Source organism: Camelina sativa, chromosome 20, assembly GCF_030686135.1.
Source record: "Camelina sativa cultivar CO46 ecotype springtype chromosome 20, ASM3068613v1".
In the NCBI taxonomy this organism is placed as follows: Eukaryota; Viridiplantae; Streptophyta; class Magnoliopsida; order Brassicales; family Brassicaceae; genus Camelina; species Camelina sativa.
Window position 1 is genome coordinate 14044575 of NC_141899.1, and position 23415 is coordinate 14067989.

The 23415-nt window shown below is 39.4% G+C and overlaps 2 protein-coding genes across 4 annotated transcripts; both read left to right on the forward strand.

The window, feature by feature from the left end:
* The first annotated feature begins 16155 nt into the window (after positions 1-16155).
* LOC104748628 (uncharacterized) lies at positions 16156-20188 on the forward strand. 3 transcript variants are annotated; one of them, XM_087506513.1, is made up of 8 exons: positions 16203-16324; positions 16674-17037; positions 17120-17170; positions 17277-17336; positions 17454-17555; positions 17690-17806; positions 17983-19552; positions 19766-20188. In XM_087506513.1, the coding sequence occupies exons 2-7, from the start codon at positions 16693-16695 to the stop codon at positions 18322-18324; spliced, it is 1017 nt and encodes a 338-aa protein (XP_087362639.1). In that variant the 5' UTR covers positions 16203-16324; positions 16674-16692; the 3' UTR covers positions 18325-19552; positions 19766-20188. The 3 variants fall into 3 exon arrangements, with proteins under 3 accessions (XP_087362640.1, XP_087362639.1, XP_087362638.1); XM_087506514.1 differs by having other exon boundaries at positions 16156-17037; XM_087506512.1 differs by lacking the exons at positions 16203-16324; positions 16674-17037; positions 17120-17170; ... (1 more) ...; positions 17454-17555; positions 17690-17806 and having other exon boundaries at positions 18307-19552; positions 19766-20009.
* Positions 20189-20965: 777 nt separating this feature from the next.
* On the forward strand, positions 20966-21624 carry LOC147918849 (uncharacterized). The gene is made up of 3 exons (XM_087503737.1): positions 20966-21047; positions 21125-21174; positions 21364-21624. Exons 1-3 carry the CDS (start codon positions 20966-20968, stop codon positions 21622-21624), a joined length of 393 nt encoding a protein of 130 aa, XP_087359863.1.
* The last annotated feature ends 1791 nt before the right edge of the window (positions 21625-23415 follow it).

Here is a 23415-nt window from a genome sequence, read left to right on the forward strand (position 1 = left end):
TATTTTATGTTACACACCTTCATATTCTCCGAGTTTCACAAACCGCATTACACAAAAAAAGGTTTGGATTTGTATATGAGATGGCACCCGTTTGATTGTCATCTAGACATGAATTCAGAAGTGTAGTTGTTTTTGACACGACATTTCACAGTTTCATTCCTACATGTTTATCAAATTAATAAAAAATCTTAATAGAGACAACTTTAAAACGTAACTGTCCTAAAGGTAGAGTAAATGTCTTTTACCTGCCATTCAACAACGTGAGAACATCATTACTATTATTGGCACTCTCAGGTCTTCTTTTATCTTCCACATCTACTATACACTCACAGACAACTAATTTGGGAAAAAAGACAGAATTTAGCTTTCCAAAGTGTTGCAAATCTATATTTGGTAAAAGTTTAATTCATACTTTTCTAAGGGAGGGACCAATACGCAAAGTTACAAAAAATCCTATAAAGATTCTAGATTCCCGAACACAAAGTTACAATTAACTATACTCACATATTGTACCATATCAATATTAAATTAATTAACGAAACATTTACCGAAAGAGATGGGATGATTTATTTTTCCATGATATATATCATCCAAATACTCGAATTAAAAGTAATTCTTTGGACTCAATTGTTGGACCAGCGTCATAGTGGTATCGTCCGTGAATTTAATTTGATAAGGATGATGAGTATTCCTCTCATTCATGGTTGGATTGATTACTTTAAAATTTCTAATATCATACCATTCAACATCGTCGATATACATCTGGAGTTTAGCGAGTGTATTTGGTAAAAAAGTAGTTTTGATTGTGTTACTCTTCACAGTTTAATAACAATTGTGTAGGAAGTCGTATATATAAGAATTGTTAAAAAATGAACTTTAAGTAAGAATGATGTTCAATTAACGATACTAACCTCTACATCCACAAGAAGCAGTACTCTTTTTGTAAAGAACTCGCTGATACTCCAAGAATGTAAGACCTTGGCGTGTATACGCCAATTAGTTCTTTCGGGAAGAAGATCAATTAGACCTTGACCTTGGCGCTAATCGAATCTCATGATTTTCTCCAATTAGGGTTTTTCCTGTTTCTTCTCTGTTATCGAAAACGAAAAGGGGATTCCAGATTTGTAAGAATACAAACAGTCACGATTAAACGTTGCCTCTTAATCGTTTTAGTGTCTCACCTTTTGTTTGACTATTAAATATTTTTTAATATTTATTATTATATATATAATTACAGATTAAAGATAAAGTTTGTAGTTAATAGTTATGATGTAAAATTATATATACATTTTATGACACAGCTAACAATTATATGTTTATAAACAACATTGTTGAAACCAAATAAAATATAATCATGTGAATTTTTTTAATAAAATGTTCTTAGACCATCTACAATGTATTTATCTTTTATTTTATAATATAAAATAAGTCAAAATTAGAAAATGGTTTTTTCCAATGTGAAAGTCTATATCTGACTATTAAATAGAGGTAGTGTTAAAGATATTAAAAATTACTTTATTTAAGAGAAGAAATATAATTCAAGTCTAAATATCCAAAACAATTATCCAACTACAAACCATAATTATACAGTCTCAAATACCTCTTTGAAAACAACATTAAGTGTTTTATTCTGGCATTTCCCATATTTATCTGTAATTAATACCTTTAAGCATTTTCTGGTTGTGACTCGAGAGAAGGCAACATAAAGCTGTCCATGTGTGAAAACCGGTTTCGGTAGAAACAATCCAACATGTTCTAGCGTCTGACCTTGACTTTTGTTTATAGTAATTGCAAACTCCACGGTAACAGAAAACTTTCGTCACCTCATACGAAAGGGAAACTTTGCATCAGGTGGACTAACATACATCCTAGAGATAAGTACTTTATCACCAACCTTTTTTCCTGTCACGACTCTTGCTTCGATTATATGATTGGTCATCTGAGTAATAATTAACCTCGTACCGTTACTCAAACCTCCCTTAGGGTCTATATTCCTTAGCAACATGACATGTGCTCCTATTTTCAACGTTAAAGCATGGCTTGACAATCCAGAAACTTGTATATTGTTTAGGAAATCCTAAGTGTAGATCATATTATCATGAGCACTTTTATCTGACGTTTCAATACTATCAAAGTTAAGATATCGTCTCTCCTCACCTGTAAATAAAAAAATAAAGAAGGAATTTTAGATATGTGATATCTTGTTTTTTGTTGGGTTTTAAGCCTTGTTTTTGGTTAGTTTTGTTGCATAATCTTGTCATTTCTAGGTTGTTTTAGGAGCATATGCATATAGTGTGCTACCTCTCAGGTTCTTAGAGTAATATCATCACATTTGGAGCATTTGGACTTCTTTTGATGCAAAGAAGCAAAGAAGAGTGAACTGGAGAAGAGGCACTTGATCACCACCATCAGCGGCCATGACCATCGGCCAAACGGTGGCCGAGTGAAGCAAGCGGTCAAGACCAGCAGCCAAACACAAGCCGATGGAACAGGAGACGCACTTGATCGCCACCATCAGCGGCCACCTCCCGCGGCCAAACCTTTTCCGCGTGAAGCCAGCGGCCACCTCCCGCGGCCAAACCATGCCTGCGTGAAGCCATCGGCCACCTCCCATCAGCCAAACCTTGCCCGCATGAAGCAAGCGGTCAAGACCAGCAGCCAAACAAAAGCCGAAGGAGACGCACTTGATCGCCACCATCAGCGGCCCTCCCGCGGCCAAACCTTTTCCGCGTGAAGCCAGCGGCCACCTCCCGCGGCCAAACCATGCTTGCGTGAAGCCATCGGCCACCTCCCATCAGCCAAACCTTGCCCGCGTGAAGCAAGCTGATGTGATCGCATTACGCGACCTCAGCCAAGAAGACCAAGACACGCTGGACGCGACCGAGACGCCTGACCAAGACGCATCGGACGCGGCCAGGGCAACCTCTTCAGACGTGGCCAAGGCTCCAACGATCCTTCCCGGAGCCACCACACGTTCCAAGAGCTCAGCAAAGGCGGCCAAACAGCGGCTCAACCTATTTGTCCGAACCTACGTCCGACACCAGCCACCCAACGAAGACTCCGAAGGCTCAGTCCGCTTAGTCTTCACTCTTACCCAAGAGTGAAGACGGTCAAGTCGTTAAGCGAGGAAGTGTACTCTTTTTCCTCACTCCGGGTTTGTCCCAATGGGTTTACCGGAGGAGGTTTTAACGAGGCATGGAGCTAAACGCAAAACGCCTAAAGGCTAAGTTGCTTCACGCGCAAGGCCAAGGCGGTTATCTCTCTTTCCCTCTTATTTTTGGTTTAATTTTGAACTTGAGAATATTCTCTTTTGATCCTATGTTTGTGAACGTTGAAGAGTGTTTGTGGCTAAGCGTGTTAGTCAAAAGGTGGCGATGTGTTCTCTTTGTAAAGGGGACACGTCAAAAGGACGATGTGCGGATCAAGATGAATCCGCGTGTCCTTAAGATCCTATCTAGACCTAGCTATTTAAACTCTCCTTAAGCCCTTGTTCCTCCTTAGACTTGTATGAAAATAAAACTTTTTCCTCAAGAGAGATTCTTGAAACTTGTCTCACTCTTCTCTTTCTTCAATCCGGGATTGAACCTAGAGAAAACCCTAACAAGTCGCGAACCGGGTTCGCCCTTGTTAGCGACCGTATCAAGAGGAGAGCCAAACCTCTTGTGTCGTCAATCGATCCATCCGTATTTTCCCTCACCACGTTTCTATCTGTCCTCTTTCATCTTTCTCGAGTCCCCTCGAATCACCTCAAGTCATTCCCGCTATCATTTCCCTCGAAGACGTCCACCCGCTCGTCCCGCATCCGTACTGTCCGATTGAACCGTTCGCGGCTTCCCGAAGTATCTCCCGAACGGCTCGTTTGAATTCCTTCAAACTCCATTTCCCTCGTTTGATTCTCTCCTAGATCCGAAGCCCAGAACCTCGGCCGTGAACAGCTTCACCGACTGAAAGTTGGCCGAGAGCTCAAGCCGCGTCCGTACCGCGATCGTACCGTGACCGTGTCCTCGGGTCACATCAGCTTGGTATCAGAGCTTCAAAGCTCCTACGAGGTTGTTTCTTTCCAGAACTCTCTGTTCCTTTAAAGTTTCAATCTTTGAGTTTAAAGCTTGCATCTTTTAGCTCCATGGGACTCGCTTGTTCTTTTTGGTTTAATTTGGTGCATGCTTAGGATTGTCTTTCGTCCGCTTAGGTTGTTAGAATTCGCATTTGTTCTTCGTGTTCATATCTCTGTTCCTTTGTGTTCTTGCGAGCTCACTTTTAGATCCATAAAGCTAGTTTCGCGATTAGTTTTTGTGTTTCCGGTCTTAGGCATAAAGCAATTCTTGTCGCGTAGCACTTTTACTTTTGCTTTTGCTTTATTTGTTTTAGTCATAGGATTGCATGTGTCATAGCTGTCCTCAATCATTGTTAGTGAAACGAATCTTTGTGTGGTCCTCTTGAGCGTGTGAGACTCACGTGTGGTATTCTTTTTGCGAGGTTTAAATTCAAACCTATACCGCGGAGCCACGCCACGTCACCAACAACCAGTCCGTACGATGGCCGAAGAAATTCCACCAGCGCCACCAGAGATTGGTGTCACCCTCGCCGCATTACGAACCGGCCTAGAGCAACTAGCTGATCGCCTCACGAGGATTGAACTTATGAATCCTCCTCGCGAAGATCCGTTACCCGCGAGGCGACCACGACGCGAGCCGGCGAGTGATCAGTCCGATGAGGACTTTGAACCGAGGCCTAGACGACGACACCGCTATGATGATCAAGACGACGAAGGTCCGAGACGTTATGAGCCAAACCACAAGATGGTCCCACCAACGTTCGCAGGCAAGTCAGACCCCGAGGCCTATCTTGAATGGGAAAGTCGCATGGACCACTTATACTCGTGCCATGCCTATCCGGAGCTACGAAAGGTCCAATATGCGGTGGCACAATTCACCGATCACTCCCTTACCTGGTGGGATCGACTGGAAGCTGAACAACGATGCAACCGCGACCGACCTATCACTGTTTGGGAGGTCTTGAAAGCAGAGATGCGAAGGCGCTACGTGCCTCCCTACTACCACCGCGAGCTCCAGAAGAAGTTTCGGCGACTAACGCAAGGCGCATGGAACATGGAGGAGTATTACGAAGAATTTGAACACTGGCGCAATCGGTTGCAAGTCGATGACTCTGAAGAGTCACTCATGGCTCAGTTCTTGGACGGATTGCAAGAACGCATTGCACGCAAGGTCGAGCGCCAACCCTATCAAACCTTTGAGGAGTTATTGCATCTCTCGGTGCAAATTGAGACTCAAATCAAGAAGAAGAGCGCCTCTGCGCCTCGTGGCCGAACTCAAGGAGCTACCAATTGGACTCCTAACGCGTCGCCATCAAACCGATTGCCGGAAAAACCAAAGGCGACCAGCGCGGACTCAAGATTCAAACCTAGGGAGCCGGCCACCAATGAGCGCCAAGATCCGCGACGCAACACCACCGACGTCCGGAGCCGCGACATTGTATGTTTCAAGTGTCAAGGGAGAGGCCATTACGCTCGTGATTGTCCGAACGCACGGACGATGATACTGACTAAGGCTGGCGAGATCGAGTCCGACGATGAGGCCACTGAAGAAATGGTGCGAGGAGAAACCGAGCTGGAAGAAGCTGTTGCGGAACCCGAGGTCGGAGAACTGCTCATGATACGCTGCATCCTGAACGCCGGTGTAGCCACGGATGACGCCAACCAACGTGACAACATTTTCCACACGAGATGCACTGTAAGTGGTGGCGTTTGTGGCTTGATCATAGATGGAGGTTCTTGCACTAATGTGGCAAGTTCCAGTCTTGTCAAGAAACTTTCTCTTGAAACCACAAACCACCCTCGCCCTTATCGCTTGAGATGGTTAAATGATAAGACCGTGATCCAAGTAAAGGAACAAGTCACGGTCCCATTCAGTATCGGTCCGTATAAGGATCAAGTTCTTTGTGATGTGGTGCCTATGCAAGCTAGCCACCTCTTATTGGGGCGCCCATGGCAGTTTGATAAGCGCACCACACACTGCGGCCATACTAACCAATACTTTTTCGTTCATGACAACAAACGTATTTGCTTGAAACCCTTGAGCCCCACGCAAGTACATGAAATGCAAGACAAGTTGTCTAAAGACTCGAACGATAAAAAGAATTTCCTGATTCAATATGGTGATGTTAGAAAGTCCCTTAAGGACTCAGCCCAAGTGATTTTGATGTTGTTTCGAGATGCATTGCTTTCAGGTCTTGATGGTTCACTAGAAGCCTTACCGGAGGTCATACGCGGCGTCCTCAAGCGATTCGTCGATGTGTTCCCCGAAGAACTCCCCGAAGGCCTACCACCGAGCAGAGGCATCGAACATCAGATCGATCTAGTCCCAGGACCGCAGCTTCCCAACCGGCCAGCCTACCGTGTCAACCCCAAAGAGGCGAAGGAGCTTGAGCGACAAGTCAAAGAGCTCATGGCGCAAGGTTACGTCCGAGAGAGTTTGAGTCCGTGTGCTGTACCAGTGCTACTAGTCCCGAAGAAAGACGGATCATGGAGGATGTGCGTTGACTGTCGAGCCGTCAACAACATCACTATCAAATACCGCCACCCCATTCCACGCCTCGATGACATGCTAGACGAGCTTAGCGGCGCCAGTGTCTTCTCAAAGATCGATCTGAAGAGCGGCTACCATCAAGTTCGGATGAAGGAGGGTGACGAGTGGAAAACGGCCTTCAAGACAAAACAGGGTTTGTACGAATGGCTGGTAATGCCATTCGGTCTTTCTAACGCCCCCTCTAGCTTTATGCGTCTTATGAACCACGTTTTGAGATCGTTTATCAATAAATTCGTAGTGGTTTATTTTGATGATATATTGGTATATAGCTCTAGTTTGACTGATCATGTAAAACACCTAGAGGCTGTCTTGTTTACCCTCCGCGAAGAGCAACTCTACGCAAACTTGAAAAAGTGCGTGTTTGCTGCTGATGAATTGGTCTTTTTAGGCTTTGTTGTGAGTTCGCAGAGCCTCAAGGTCGATGGAGAGAAGATACGCGCAATAGAGGAGTGGCCCACACCAACGAGCATCACTCAAGTCCGGTCGTTCCACGGCCTAGCCAGTTTTTACCGGAGGTTTGTGCGAGATTTCAGTACGATCGCCGCGCCTCTCACCTCCGTGATCAAGAAGAACAGCGAGTTTCGATGGGGAGAGGAACAAGACAAGGCGTTCACCGTGCTCAAGAAACGCCTCACGCAAGGACCCTTGCTTACATTGCCCGACTTCAACAAAACTTTTGAGGTTGAGTGCGATGCGTCGGGAGTTGGAGTCGGAGCTGTCCTGACTCAAGGAGGCAAACCGATGGCGTACTTTAGTGAGAAGCTTAGTGGAGCTACGCTTAATTACCCTACGTATGACAAGGAGTTATACGCCCTCGTTCGTGCCATGGAGGTTTGGCAACATTATCTATTGGCGAGAGAGTTTGTGATTCACACTGATCACGAAACCCTCAAGCACCTCCGCGGCCAGACCAACCTCAAGAGACGTCATGCGAAATGGTTGGAGTTCATTGAGTCGTTCCCATACGTCATTAAGTACAAGAAGGGCAAGGAGAACGTAGTCGCCGACGCCTTGTCGAGACGGCATGCACTAATCACCACAATGGACGCGCGCGTATTGGGTTTTGAAAGCATCAAAGATGCTTATGCTGGAGATGCTGAGTTTGGAGATTGCTTCCAGAACCATGGGAAAGGAATCTACACCGACTTCTACATTCACGAGGGTTTTCTGTTCAGAGGTCGAAGGCTGTGTATACCAAATGGTTCTATCCGGGAGTTGCTAGTGCGGGAAGCCCATAGTGGAGGTTTAGCGGGTCATTTTGGCATCACCAAGACCTTGGCCGTGCTCAAGGAGCATTTTTACTGGCCAAAGATGCGAAGTATGGTAGAGAAGCACGTCGGCCGTTGCATAGTTTGTCGCACCTCCAAGTCGACAACTCACCCGCATGGCCTCTACATGCCTTTGCCCGTGTCCACCGCACCATGGATTGATCTCTCCATGGATTTCATCCTCGGCCTACCCTTCTTGGCGCATAAAGATAGTATCATGGTGGTTGTTGATAGGTTCTCGAAGATGGCTCACTTCATTCCATGCAATAAGAACAATGATGCTGTGCAATTGGCGAACTTGTTCTTTAGTCAGGTCGTAAGGCTTCATGGCGTTCCGCGCACCATCATATCTGATCGGGATCCTAAGTTTCTTGGTCACTTCTGGCGAACTATTTGGCGCAAGCTCGGGACGAAGTTACTATACTCCACCGCGGCTCACCCTCAGACCGACGGCCAAACGGAAGTCGTCAACAGATCAGTAGGCGCCTTACTTCGCACAGCTATCGCCAGCAACAAAGGCTCCTGGCTCGAGTGCATTCCGATCATCGAGTTTGCATACAACCAAGCGGTGCATTCAGCTACGAAAAGGTCGCCATTCGAGGTCGCATACGGATTCAAGCCTTTGACGCCCCTGGATCTCCTCCCTATACCACCGAATGAAGCCGAGAATCAAGACGGAGTCGCACGAGCAGAAATGGTCAAGGCTTTGCACGAGGAGGTCCGAGCCAACATAGAGCGAAGGAACGAGCAGTATGCACGCTTCCTCAACCGAGGACGTAAACCGATGCTGTTCAAACCTGGTGATTGGGTCTGGTTACACTTAAGGCCGGAGAGGTTCCAGCAGAAACGCAAGGACAAGCTCAGCCCGCGAGGAGATGGCCCATTCCGAGTCATCGAGAAGATCAACGATAACGCCTACCGACTTGAGCTTCCAGGTGAGTTTGGTACATCCATCTCATTCAATGTCACTGACCTCGTTCCGTTTGATGTAGGTGAAGACGAAGATGTTTTGGGGACAAAACCTTTTCAAGGGGGAGGGAATGATGTGATCGCAGGACGCGACCTCAGCCAAGAAGACCAAAACACGCCGGACGCGACCGAGATGCCTGACCAAGACGCATCGGACGCGGCTAGGGCAACCTTTTCAGACGTGGCCAAGGCTCCAACGATCCTTCCCGGAGCCACCACACGTTCCAAGAGCTTAGCAAAGGCGGCCAAACAGCGGCTCAACCTATTTGTCCGAACCTACGTCCGACACCAGCCACCCAACGAAGACTCCGAAGGCTCAGTCCGCTTAGTCTTCACTCTTACCCAAGAGTGAAGACGGTCAAGTCGTTAAGCGAGGAAGTGTACTCTTTTTCCTCACTCCGGGTTTGTGCCAATGGGTTTACCGGAGGAGGTTTTAACGAGGCATGGAGCTAAACGCAAAACGCCTAAAGGCTAAGTTGCTTCACGCGCAAGGCCAAGGCGGTTATCTCTCTTTCCCTCTTATTTTTGGTTTAATTTTGAACTTGAGAATATTCTCTTTTGATCCTATGTTTGTGAACGTTGGAGAGTGTTTGTGGCTAAGCGTGTTAGTCAAAAGGTGGCGATGTGTTCTCTTTGTAAAGGGGACACGTCAAAAGGACGATGTGCGGATCAAGATGAATCCGCGTGTCCTTAAGCTCCTATCTAGACCTAGCTATTTAAACTCTCCTTAAGCCCTTGTTCCTCCTTAGACTTGTATGAAAATAAAACTTTTTCCTCAAGAGAGATTCTTGAAACTTGTCTCACTCTTCTCTTTCTTCAATCCGGGATTGAACCTAGAGAAAACCCTAACAAGTCGCGAACCGGGTTCGCCCTTGTTAGCGACCGTATCAAGAGGAGAGCCAAACCTCTTGTGTCGTCAATCGATCCATCCGTATTTTCCCTCACCACGTTTCCATCTGTCCTCTTTCATCTTTCTCGAGTCCCCTCGAATCACCTCAAGTCATTCCCGCTATCGTTTCCCTCGAAGACGTCCACCCGCTCGTCCCGCATCCGTACTGTCCGATTGAACCGTTCGCGGCTTCCCGAAGTATATCCCGAACGGCTCGTTTGAATTCCTTCAAACTCCGTTTCCCTCGTTTGATTCTCTCCTAGATCCGAAGCCCAGAACCTCGGCCGTGAACAGCTTCACCGACTGAAAGTTGGCCGAGAGCTCAAGCCGCGTCCGTACCGCGATCGTACCGTGACCGTGTCCTCGGGTCACATCACAAGCGGTCAAGACCAGCAGCCAAACAAAAGCTGATGGAACAGGAGACGCACTTGATCGCCACCATCAGTGGCCACCTCCCGCGGCCAAACCTTTTCCACGTGAAGCCAGCGGCCACCTCCCGCGGCCAAACTATGCCCGCGTGAAGCCATCGGCCACCTCCCATCAGCCACCCCCCATAGGCCAAATTAAACCTTGCCCGCGTGAAGCCAGCGGCCACCTCCCGCGGCCAAACCATGCCTGCGTGAAGCCATCGGCCACCTCCCATCAGCCAAACCTTGCCCGCATGAAGCAAGACAAAAGCCGAAGGAGACGCACTTGATCGCCACCATCAGCAGCCACCTCTCGCGGCCAAACCTTTTCCGCGTGAAGCCAGCGGCCACCTCCCGCGGCAAAACCATGCCTGCGTGAAGCCATCGGCCACCTCCCATCAGCCAAACCTTGCCTGTATGAAGCAAGCGGTCAAGACCAGCAGCCAAACAAAAGCCAAAGGAGATGCACTTGATCGCCACCATCAGCGGCCCTCCCGCGGCCAAACCTTTTCCGCGTGAAGCCAGTGGCCACCTCCCGCGGCCAAACCATGCCAGCGTGAAGCCATCGGCCACCTCCCATCAGCCAAACCTTGCCCGCGTGAAGCAAGCGGTCAAGACCAGCAGCCAAACAAAATCTGATGGAACAGGAGACGCACTTGATCGCCACCATCAGCGGCCACCTCCCGCGGCCAAACCTTTTCCACGTGAAGCCAGCGGCCACCTCCCGCGGCCAAACCATGCCCGCATGAAGCCATCGGCTACCTCCCATCGGCCACCCCCCATCGGCTAAACCTTGCCCGCGTGAAGCCAGCGGCCACCTCCCGCGGCCAAACCATGCCTGCGTGAAGCCATCGGCCACCTCCCATCAGCCAAACCTTGCCCGCACGAAGCAAGCGGTCAAGACCAGCAGCAATACAAAAGCCGAAGGAGACGCACTTGATCGCCACCATCAGCGGCCACCTCCCGCGGCCAAACCTTTTCCGCGTGAAGCCAGCAGCCACCTCCCGCGGCCAAACCATGCCTGCGTGAAGCCATCGGCCACCTCCCATCAGCCAAACCTTGCCCGCGTGAAGAAAGCGGTCACGACCAACAGCCAAACAAAAGCTGATGGAACAGGAGACGCACTTGATCGCCACCATCAGCAGCCACCTCCCGCGGCCAAACCTTTTCCACGTGAAGCCAGCGGCCACCTCCCATGGCCAAACCATGCCCGCGTGAAGCCATCGGCCACCTCCCATTGGCCACCCCCATCGGCCAAACCTTGCCCGCGTGAAGCCATCGGCCACCTCCCATCGGCCAAACCCTGCCCGCGCGGATCCGCCAGGCTCCTCACTTGTTTTAGTTTTGATCCGGATTTAAACCGGTTTGAACTGGATTGACCCGGCTCCCTTTTATCCTTTATCTTATATTCTGTTTAGCAGCCACTTAGGGTTCTTAAGCTTATCTACTCTTGGTTTGTTGAATGATTGAGTACTTCTAAGTTTTTAATAGCAATTTCTCCTTTAAATCTCTTATTATGATTTCACAAAGATCAAACTCTTTCCTTTGTGTGATCATGATGATGAGTGAGTAGATTCTTAAAACTTTGGGCTAGGTAGATTAAGGAGATAGATGATTGATCTTTGATGTCTAAGGCTTTATTTATGTGTTTCCTATCTTGATTAGTGTTAATAATTGTAGATAGCCTTGATCATGCTTGAATCTAGACATTAGGATTTTCATGCCCATAAGGTGTTTGATGAAATTCCCGAACCAAATTAATCAAGAGCTTTGTATTCCTAGCCAATGGAAATTGATGATTAGGGTGCTTAGTGGTATTTAGACTTGTTCTTAATGCATGCTTGCCTTGTGATTGCCTTTAGAAATAGTTGATTATCACTTGATTAGCATAGGAATCTCTATCATGGAAATGAATTGATTTGCATAAGTGTTCTTAGCCATAGGATTGTTCTTGATTGTTGCTTAGACATCTAGGATTGGTTAGCTATCTCTCAAGTCAATTACATTGCCTAAGGTTCACTTGTTTAATCTTGATTTAAAGTTTGTTGCTAGTTGTGTTATGTTTCTTTGAGTTTGCATTGTTTGAATTGTCTTGTTTTCTTTCTTTGAATCAGTTTGTTAGTTATGATTGTTACAAAAGAACATTTTCCTGTTTAAGAATAGATTAAGCATCTTTGTATATTCTTAGTGAGTTGATTAATGCAAATTGTAGATTGATAATTTAATTGATAGAAAAATACTACATCAATATGTATTTAATATTAGTATTTTTAAAAATTATTACTTCAATATCCATATTCCATATCCTATTTAATTTGCATACCTGGTAGCTTGCTAAGCATAAATTGATTTATCTTATCAACATCACCATTTCTTGGACTTAGAATAGCTCTTTCCCTAAAGAACTTTGGATCAGTTCTGCTTGCAAAAATTTTCACCTTAGATTTTTGTAACTATTGCTTGAATAGAATTTCCACTTGTATTCATTAATAAATCATCCGGAATTTCTATCTCCACATCTCTACTATTTGTTTCGTTGATTTTGCCATCCCCGATATCAAAAAGCCACTTTGAAAAAGTGGCGAGAGCACCCGCATCCATACTATTATGTGCCTTGCCAAGTCTCAAATTTTCGGTAAGTTTAAGAACCTTACAACTATTCCAAAGAACAGATGAGTTGATAGATGCTAAAATTGTCGCTACTCTTCCTCCTTCTGTAATAACATGTAGAATCTGTCACACACCTCATGATATCTCGCAAACTCCTATCCAAAGTTTCGTAACAAAGCTTGTTCATCATTGGAGCCTCGTCCCATATTATGAGCTTTGCTTCTCTAATTAAGTCAGCAAGATCAGATTCGGCATCGATCGTACACACAGAATATTCATTAAGATTGATTGGAATACCAAATAATGAATGAGCCGTTCTACCACCTTCCAAAAGTAAAGCAGCTATACCACTTAAAGCAACATTCAGAACAATATTACCTTTAGACCTTATATCAGCACCAAGAATAGTCCACAAGAAAGTTTTCCTACTACCACCAAATCCATGAACAACAAACATACCACCTTTGTCGTGATTCACAGAGTGAATGATTTCTTCATAAACACGTCTTTGCTCCTCAATTAGCATAGGTAACAACTCATTGTACAATTCTTGTTGTTTATGAGGCTTATATATTCTCTCATCTGCGATAAGCCTATTTACACATGTGTTCATCATACTATTATCTGGTTTAGGAATTTTCTCAACGGCCGTAAGAGACGTCCTATTCGATCGCAACATCAGTTCTATTTCAGTTAAACATATATTTTTTATCTGAACTTGTGTCAACATTAGACCTACAACAGTAAAGTTAAACACTTCTTTATAGTTTTGTTTGCGAAAAAATAAATTACATTCAATTAACAAAATAACAATTTGACTTGTGCGGGCAAAAACATTTTAAAAACAATTATTGGCTAAACTTTTTGTGGTCAAATATAACACTAATTCAATTCTTTTATAAATTTGTGTAGGCAAATATATTTTTAAATAATAGTTCAACTTAACAAAATAAAAAGTAAATTAATTATAGGGCTAAAAAGGATTCCAACAAAAATGTAAATAGAAAAGAATTAACTAAAAGAGAAGCTATAGTTTAATCTTCAAAAATAGTATTCATTTTGAGAATTTGTTAGAAATGCCCTTTTTGGCATACCATTTTCAAAAATGTCACTTTTTTTGAATATTTTCACTTTTGTCATCTTTTACACAATTTCCCTATGTTAAATTAATTTATAGAATTTGTTTTTTTGTTTGGGTTCCCAATTTACACATTTAGGGTATAGTTTTTAAGGGATAGGGTTTAGTATTTGGAGTTTAGGGTTTATAATTTTGACATTTTATATACTAAAATGGGGTATTTTTGAAAATGGACACCATCAAATGGTAATTTTTAAAAGTGACATAGAAAAAGGGGTATTTTTGAAAACCCTCCATTTATTTTCCATTTTTTAATAATTTAAAATGGGATAAGATTATTTTATTTCTAAGATTTTCTAATTTTAGTTTAAAAAATAATAATCCGTTTTTTTAAACATTTTATTTTTAAAAGTGAAAGAAAATAATTTGTTAAAATTACTCATATACATATTAATTGTCATGAACTTTTGTCTTATTTAGAATCTTTGTTATTCCTTTTGGTGATAGAATATTCAGCCGGAATAACATGGTTTTTCTAGAGATTTACAGCAACCCTATGAGATTTTGTCGAGATCACAAAAATGTGTCATATCTTCAAATTAAATGGATGTTTGTGGTATATCCTCACGAGATTTTCAGTTCCTTCAATCCAAATCAAACCGTTATAGTTATCTATAGAAGTTTAACATTTTAGAAAATATAAATTTTCTTGAAACAAATATTTACAAAAGATTTTATTATTGAATATTTGATTTCTACTTTTTTAATTTTTGTTTAAAAAAAATTAGAGTAAAAAATAAAAGGTCTGTAGAAATTTAATAATTTTAAAAACAGAAATATTCTCAAAGAAATATTTGCAATATTTTGTACAGTATTTATTTTCTTTTACTTTAGTATAATACATTAATTTGCTGTGCACATGTGACTATGCCTTTTTTTCCGATATATATAGGAACGAAATTTGTAATCCGTATCCACCACATTTCAACATATTTATAATATGACCGCAACTTAGCTTGATTTTATTTTTATTTTGGGTCAAAACCGCAACTTAGCTTGATTTGTGTTTCTTTTATCAACTTCAACCATACGTATTAAAAATCCCATTTAATTTGGAACTTGTTTGTTCCTCGTTAAATCAGTTACGCATTGAAATTTTGATTGCTTGGTGATATTGTAATGAATGTACTTTATATATATATATAAATATATATTTATATACATATACGTAATAAATGTTACTTTATATAGGTTCTATCTTAAATAATATTTTGTTAAAATTTGTCAACTTTCAAGTTTTATTTTCTAAATTACGAATGTAAAATAATAAAAATATACAGGCGTTAGTAAATATTTACATAAATGGTGATATTTCTATAAATATATATTTATATACATATATGTAATAAATGTTACTTTATATAGGTTCTATCTTAAATAATATTTTGTTAAAATTTGTCAACTTTCAAGTTTTATTTTCCAAATTACAAATGTAAAATAATAAAAATATACAGACGTTAGCAAATATTTACATAAATGGTGATATTTCTAAAATTACTAATTCTTCTAACTTTTTTTTTGTTCATACAAAACTTGCAGAGTAGTTTGCTTCAATTGGTTAACTTGTAATTGTATGCCCTTGTATGTATAGTCGAATAAAAAAACCATTAACCAAAATGGTGCTCCGACACACATATAACATAACCAATCGAAGGACACAAACATTAACTAAAACTTTAACAGGAAACACTGTATTTTTCGTGTTTAAATGAAAAATAATTTTATAAGTGAAACAAAAGATCTTTAGAAATTTAATAATTTTAAAAACAGGAATATTCTCAGAGAAATATTTGCAATATATTCTAGTATTTATTTTCTATTACTTTTAAATTTTAAATAAGATATAAAATTTAGATTTTAGATTTTTTTTATTAACCTAAATGCGAAATTTACAATTTGTAATATAGATTATTTATCCATCTAAAGCAATTTCAAATAAATAATAATTGTAAATTGTTAAAAAAGCTTTTTCTAATCTTCCTTAATCTCTTTCTTTCTTGAAAAACCTGAAGATATAAAGTCCTAAATCCAATTAATATTTCTTCCTTCTTCTTTCTATTTTTAAGAGGAAGAATAAATATTAATCACAAATATTTATGAAGAAATATTTAATCTATTTGTAAATGGAAAGAAATCATTTTTTTAAGAAATTACCATATTTTTTGAGAATTTGTTACTAATGCCCTTTCTTTGATACCCCTTTTTAATAATACCCCCTTTCATGATCATTTTTAATTATACCCTTCCATTATTTTTTAAAGACATTTTTGCCCTTGTTTTATAATTATACCTTTGCCGTCGACCTACTTCGTCTTCGTCTTCGTCTCTTCTTCTCTCCTTCTCCGGTCGGATCTCTCCTCCACCGTTATCATTGTTTCTCCCATCGTCTTCGTCTTCGTCTCTTCTTCTCCCATCGTATTGAGCAATTGAATTTTTAGGTCTTATAAAACAAATCTCTCCTCCGCCATTATAAATTGAATTTTTTTAGGTCTTAATCACTTGCTCTTTTAGATCTGTTCGTGATAATAAAATCTTTTTCTCCCATCGTGTAAGCTTGTTTCTGTATTTTTGTTTTGATTTCAATTTCAATTTTGTGTTAGCTATTAGATTGTTGTTTCGATTTTAAATTAGATGTCATAATTTTTTTAGGTCTTAACACTTGCTCTTTTAGATCTGTTCGTGATAATAATGTCCTTTATTAGATCTTTGGACATCTACTGTTATTCTTTGATATAGTTGTTCGGATCTCTCTTCTTTTAATGTAGTTTTATTGGTTTGTTTTCTCAGGATTTGTTTGGGTATACAAATGATTGAATTGTATTCAGTATGTGGTTTGTGGAAGTTGAACAACAACATTCATTGGGAATTTGAGATGGATAATGAAAGGGGAGCTTCTTTGATTAACATTGATGAGAATACTAGATTTAGTGAGTTGGTAAAAATTCTATTAGAAGATTTTGACATTGATATTCAGGCACAATGTTTAAAGCTTAGTTATTCATTGCCTGCTAAGTCTTCTACTATATGTAGTATTCCTATCTTTATTAGAAATGATAGGCAGCTTGAAGCTTTTAAACTCAAATATGCACAAAGTGGAGGAGTTCTTCATCTATGTGTTACTGTTGAGGATTTTTGTGAGATTGTAGAGCAGGTAGTTTTAGTAAACTCATTCTCTTGTTCTTTCTAATATTGTTTTAGAAAAGTAACTGATTTGAGGAATGTTTCTTTATCAGGGTCAACCTAGCTCTACTCCTTTTATTGAGAGTGTTACTGCTGTTACTCAGGTAACTTTCTACTTTAGAATTTTAAATTATTTATTGCTTACAAAACCTTATAAAAATCTTTGAAAACACTTGTAAAACGTTTTAAATACTTTACAAATCCTTTCAGGATCAAACAAGCTCAAATTTGTTAGTTGGGAATGCTATTGATGTTTATACTCATACTCAGGTAATTTACTGCCTTTTCAACCCGTTTTAAAAACCTTTGAAAACAGTTGTAAACCTTATTAAATCCTCTGAAATCACTTGTAAAATCTTTTAAAAAACCATTGATTTGTACTTTCAGGGTCAACCAATACCAAATCCATATGTCGAGAGTGATCCTCCTCCTGCTTCTTCAAGTCAACATACTGGCACTTCTGTTGATTTTACTGCTACTCATTCTCAGGTAACTTACATTTAAACACTTTAAAAAACCTTTTGAAAACGGTTGTAAACCTTATTAAATCCTTTGAAATAACTTGTAAAACCTTTTAAATAACTTGTAAAACCTTTTAAAAAACCATTGATTTGTACTTTCAGGGTCAACCAATACCAAATCCATATGTCGAGGGTGTTCCTCGTTTTTATTGTTCTCCTGTTGCTTCTTCAAGTCAATATTCTGGCAATTCTGATGATTTTACTTCTACTCATACTCAGGTAACTTACATTTAAACACTTAAAAAAACCTTTTGAAAACGGTTGTAAACCTTATTAAATCCTTTGAAATAACTTGTAAAACCTTTTAAATAACTTGTAAAACCTTTTAAATAACTTGTAAAACCTTTTAAATAACTTGTAAAACCTTTTAAATAACCATTGATTTGTACTTTCAGGATCAACCAATACCAAATCCATATGTCGAGGGTGTTCCTCGTAACATGACAACCTCTGTTGGGTATCCATCTGGTTCTTCACACTCAACTGGTCTAATCGATGTTGATTCACTGTTTTGTGGAAAGTTATTCAAAGACAAAACAGAAATGAGAAGTCAGATGCGGATGTATGCAGTCAAGCATAGTTTTGAGTTTCATACTTTTAAGTCAGACAACAAGAGGTATGTTCTTAAATGTATTGATGAAAAATGTAGTTGGAGGCTACGTGCAACTAAGGCTAAAGCATCAGATAGCTTTGTTGTTCGAAAGTATATAGTCAGCACAGCTGTGACTCTGCTTTAAGGAATGTTAGTCATCGCCAAGCATCTGCAAGGACTTTGGCTGGTTTGGTTAGTAACCATTTTGCAGGAGGAAAGCTTCCTCTCAGACCCAAACAGCTCATGGAAATTTTTAGGAATGACCATGGAGTTGGTGTCTCTTACTCAAAAGCTTGGAGAGCTCAAGAACATGCATCAGAACTTGCTAGGGGTATACCTGCTGATAGTTATGAGGTTTTACCGAGTTGGTTTCACATGATAGAAAAGAAGAATCCAGGTACTATCACTTACATCAAAGCTGATTCTGATAATAAGTTTAGATATGGTTTTCTGGCTTTTGGTGCATCAATTAGAGGTTTTAAGTTGATGAGAAAAGTTATTTCTATTGATGGCGCCCATTTGAAATCAAAATATAAAGGGACTTTGCTTGCTGCATCAGCTCAGGATGGTAATTTTCAGTTGTATCCTATTGCTTTTGCTGTTGTTGATTCTGAGAATGATGCATCATGGGATTGGTTTTTGCGGTGTTTGAAGACTATTATTCCTGATGAAGAGGATCTAGTTTTTGTGTCTGATCGGGCTTCTTCAATTGCAACTGCGCTATCAGTAAATTATGTACATGCTCATCACGGGATCTGCACTTTCCACTTGCAAAAGAACCTGGAAACACGATTTAGAGCTTCGGCTTCTCTTCTTCCAGTTGTTAATGATGCTTCAAGAGCTTACACTCAGTATGATTTTGATTATTTGTTCACTTCCAATGGTGATTCGGATCTTGGAGAATATCTTTGGCAAGCTGATATTAGGAAATGGTCACGTGCATATTCTCCTTCAAACCGGTACAACATTATGACATCTAATTGTGCCGAGTCCATTAACTCCAGGTTAAAAGAGACTCGTGAGTATCCAATTGTCTGCCTGTTTGATACAATCAGGTCTATTTTGACTAGGTGGTTTAATGAACGACGTGAGGAGAGCTGTCGACATCCATATGCTGTTACTACAAAAGTTGGGAATAAGATGAATGAATCTTATAATAATACTACCCGCTGGCTTGAAGTTAGTCAAGTAAATGAAAATATTTTCGAGGTTAAAGCAGCTTTGAAGACATATATGGTGAATTTGGACACAAGGAAATGCACATGCTGTATGTTTGATATTGACAAATTCCCTTGTGCACATGGAATTGCTGCTGCCAAACATGTCAATCTCAATGAAAACATGTTTGTTGATGATTATCATTCCACTGAAAGGTTATAACTCTCTTTTTTAATAAGGTCTTTAAAAGGTTGCTAAAGTAACGGATCCGACAGGTTTTTACAATGTTTTAAAAGGTTTTAAAAGGTTTTACAAGTTATTTAAAAGGTTTATAAACAGTTTAAAAAAGGTTTTACAAGGTTTTACAAGGTTTTTCAAAGGTTTATCAAAGTTATATTAGTCTTATCTTCCTCTTTTTTATTTTACAGATGGCGTTTAGCATATTCAGAGAGCATTCACCCAGTAGGTGATATGGAGTATTGGGAGATTCCAGAGAGTGTTAGTACTTCTATTCGGCCACCTTGTACTCGTATACCTAGTGGCAGGCGAAAGAAAAAGAGAATAGCTAGTTCATGGGAGTATGGAAAGGCTAAGACAAATTCAAAACAATACAAATGCAGTAGGTGCGGTCAGTGTGGACACAACAAATCTAGTTGTGTTGCAGCTATCTAACTCTCTCTCTCTCTCTCTTTAATTCAACTTGAATTTGTTTTTTTTAATAAAATATTTTCAGTCTGTGGTGTTGTAAACTCCATTTTCTCAGAATTTTTTTTCAGATTTTACAGTTTTAAATCATTATAAACAACTTGTAATGCCTTTTAAAATAGCAAGTCGTACTGTTTTAAAATCATTTACAAACAACTTGTAAAATCTTTTAAAACATGTTAAAAACCATATATACTCTTGTAAAACCCTACACCGATTAAAAACCATATATATATACCTTTAAAACAACTTGTAAAACCTTTTAAAACAACTTGTAAAACCTTTTAAAACATGTTGAAAACAATATATACTCTTGTAAAACCCTACAACGATTTAAAACCATATATATAAACTCTTGTAAAAAGCAAGTCGCCACACTCTCTCTCTCTTCCCCTTCCCCTTCCTCTTACTCTTCTTCATCTCTCTCTCTTCTCTCTCACTGCAAAAACCCTAAATTTCTTCTGATTTCACCATCTTCAGTCTCCTTCACTGCTTCGTAATCAAACACCAAGCAAAACCCTCCAACGATTTTAGATGATTTGAAGAGATAGAGACGTTTCGAATTTTGATTTCGAATCGCTTAAGTTTTTTTTGTGGAAGACGATTGAAGGGGTAATATGCGAAGAGTCACTTGGAAACAGCGAAGGGGTAAGTTTTGAAGGGGTAAGATTTTAATGGATAAGATTTCGAAGAGTTAACTTATTGAAGGGGTATTACGCGAAGCGTCGCTTTGGTTCGTTTTTAATTAAGCGTTGAAGGGGTACTTTTTGTAAACCAAAGCGACGCTTCGCCTATTATATATACTTTTTGTCTCACGATAACTCCTCAATCATCTCTCAGATTCGAAAAATCAAACCTTTGTCTCCTAAATCATCTCCCAGATTCGAAAAATCTATTTATATTCTTCCTTCAATCCGTCAGTAATGGACCGTCGTTCTCCTTCAAGCCTTGTAAGGACTGATATGAGATGTCTGAACAGGGATCTTTCGCCAAACATCACAGCAGGTAAACACATACATCTTCAGAGTAGATTTGTTTTACTTTTAAGGATAAAAGAGATTGAGTGTTTGCCTTTTTTTTAGTAACTGTTGATGACGACATTTTCCGTTGGGAGGCTACTCTAATCGGACCGGTGAATACTCCTTATGAAGGGGGAGTGTTTAAACTTAGGATTACATTTCCACCTGATTATCCAAGAAGTCCCCCCCCAAGGTATCTATTTTTGATTATACTCCTTTTTTATTTTAGCAAGCATGATTATTAGGACTCCTTTTTTGCAGCAACTCAATAGTTTTTTAAATAAAATATCTTGATTATGCAGGTTGTTTTCATCACAAGAATTTGCCACCCAAATGTAGCAGATAGGGGAGGCATTCACCTAAAAGTTTTGAGGACCGACTGTTGGACTCCCATGTCCATTGTTAAGCTTTTCAAGCAATTAGTGGAGAAGTTGATTGAACCAGAGGTCAATGATGAGGGACAGACCATTGAATATCTTGCCAACCTCTACAAATCTGATAGGAGAAGGTTTGAAGCCATGGCTAGAGAGATGACTAATCAATATGCTGGGAGAGGAAACTGAGATAGTTCATATCTATTTTTTAAGAACTCTTGAATAATTTATCTTGTTTTGGTTCTTTTTAATTAAACATTTCAGTCTCTGCTCTTGTAAACTCTATTTTAAAAAAGATTTATTCAGAGGTTACTGTTTTAATATTAGAAACAACTTGTAAAGCTTTTAAAAAAGCAAACCGAAAAGATATATATCATTATAAACTATTTGTAAAACCTTTTAAAATTTCTAAAAACAAGATATAATCTTAAAGGTTTAAAAGAATTAAAAGATTTATATGCCCGTTTAAAAGGTTTTAAAACCAATTAAAAAGGTTTTAAAAGGTTTTAAGAGAGCTTTAAAAGTTTTTAAAGCATAAAATAATAAAAGTTTTTAAAGGTTTTAAAAGGTTTTTAAAAGTGTTAAAAACCTTTTAAAACCTTTTAAAGCATAAAATAATATTAACCCGTTTTAGAAGATTTAACCTTTTAAAAGATTTTAAAAGGTTATTAAAACCTTTTAAAACCTATAAACAGTTTAACACCATTTAAAAGGTTTTACAAGCATAAAGAAATAACTTAACATTAAAAGGACTATTTTTTTAAATATACTTGCAAACTAAACATTGAAAAACTATTCTATTCAATATTCTTCTTGATGTGATCACGTTTATATACCAGCAATAATTTTTAATGGTTTTTAAGTTTCAATGGTTTTAAAAGGTTTTTTAAAAGGTTTTAAAAGATGTTTAAAAAGTTTTCAAAAATTTCTAAAACCTCTTTTAAAAGGTTATACAAGGTTTTAAAAGGTTTTTCATCTTTTAAAGCTCTTTTAAAACCTTTTAAACCCTTAAAACTAAAAAGAATATTAACCCGTTTTAGAAGATTTAACCTTTTAGAAAACAGGTTTTTAAGCAATAACCTCGTATATTAGGCAAGTTTGAACAAACTACTCATGTTTAACTAAACTGTTTATAGGATTAACACCATTTTAAAAGTTTTACAAGCGAAAAGAAATAACATAACATTAAAAAGACAATTTTTAAAAATCTACTTGCAAACTAAACATTGAAATACTTTGCCATTCATTATTCTTCTTGATGCGACCAGCAAGATGCCAAATTCCTTAACCTACGTATTTGTCCTTGTACTCCTGCAAAAGAAAACAAAAATATAAGTTAATATTTAAATTACAGTAAAATATGCATAAAATCTAACAAAAGTCAAGGTTCACTGATCTTTAATTTTGAAAACATTCTGGTACCAAGGTATCTCATTTGTGGAGTAACATCTTTAGGAATTTTGTCAGGATGAAGAAGTAATATTGCCTTCCTTGTTACTTTTTTTATATCTTCTTTAGTAATCAAATCCATGGCATAGACTTTTTCCCACTTATTCCCTTGCCAAAGATACTACAATGTAGAACATCCAAATTTTATTAATGTTTAACACCTATGATAACAAGTATATGATTTTTTCAAACTTACGTTATCAATTGACGAAAGCATAGTTCTGATGTCCTTGCTCTTCGTCCAAGAAGTTATAACTTCCTCGATTTGTTTTATTTCTTCGTAACTTAAATTGTTCTCCTGCGTAGTAGGTGTTTGGACTAATACAAACAAAAGAAACAAAATATTATATGTCATTTTTCAACAGGGAAAATCATTTATAATAAAGACTTCAACAACTTACAACTGCCCATTTCCTGGCTGGTGTGATATTGTTGTTGGCTTGGGACTTCTTGTTGAGTGGGAGCTTCTTGTTGGCTTGGGTCTTCTTGTTGAGTGGGAGCTTCTTCTTGGCTTGGGTCTTCTTGTTGAGT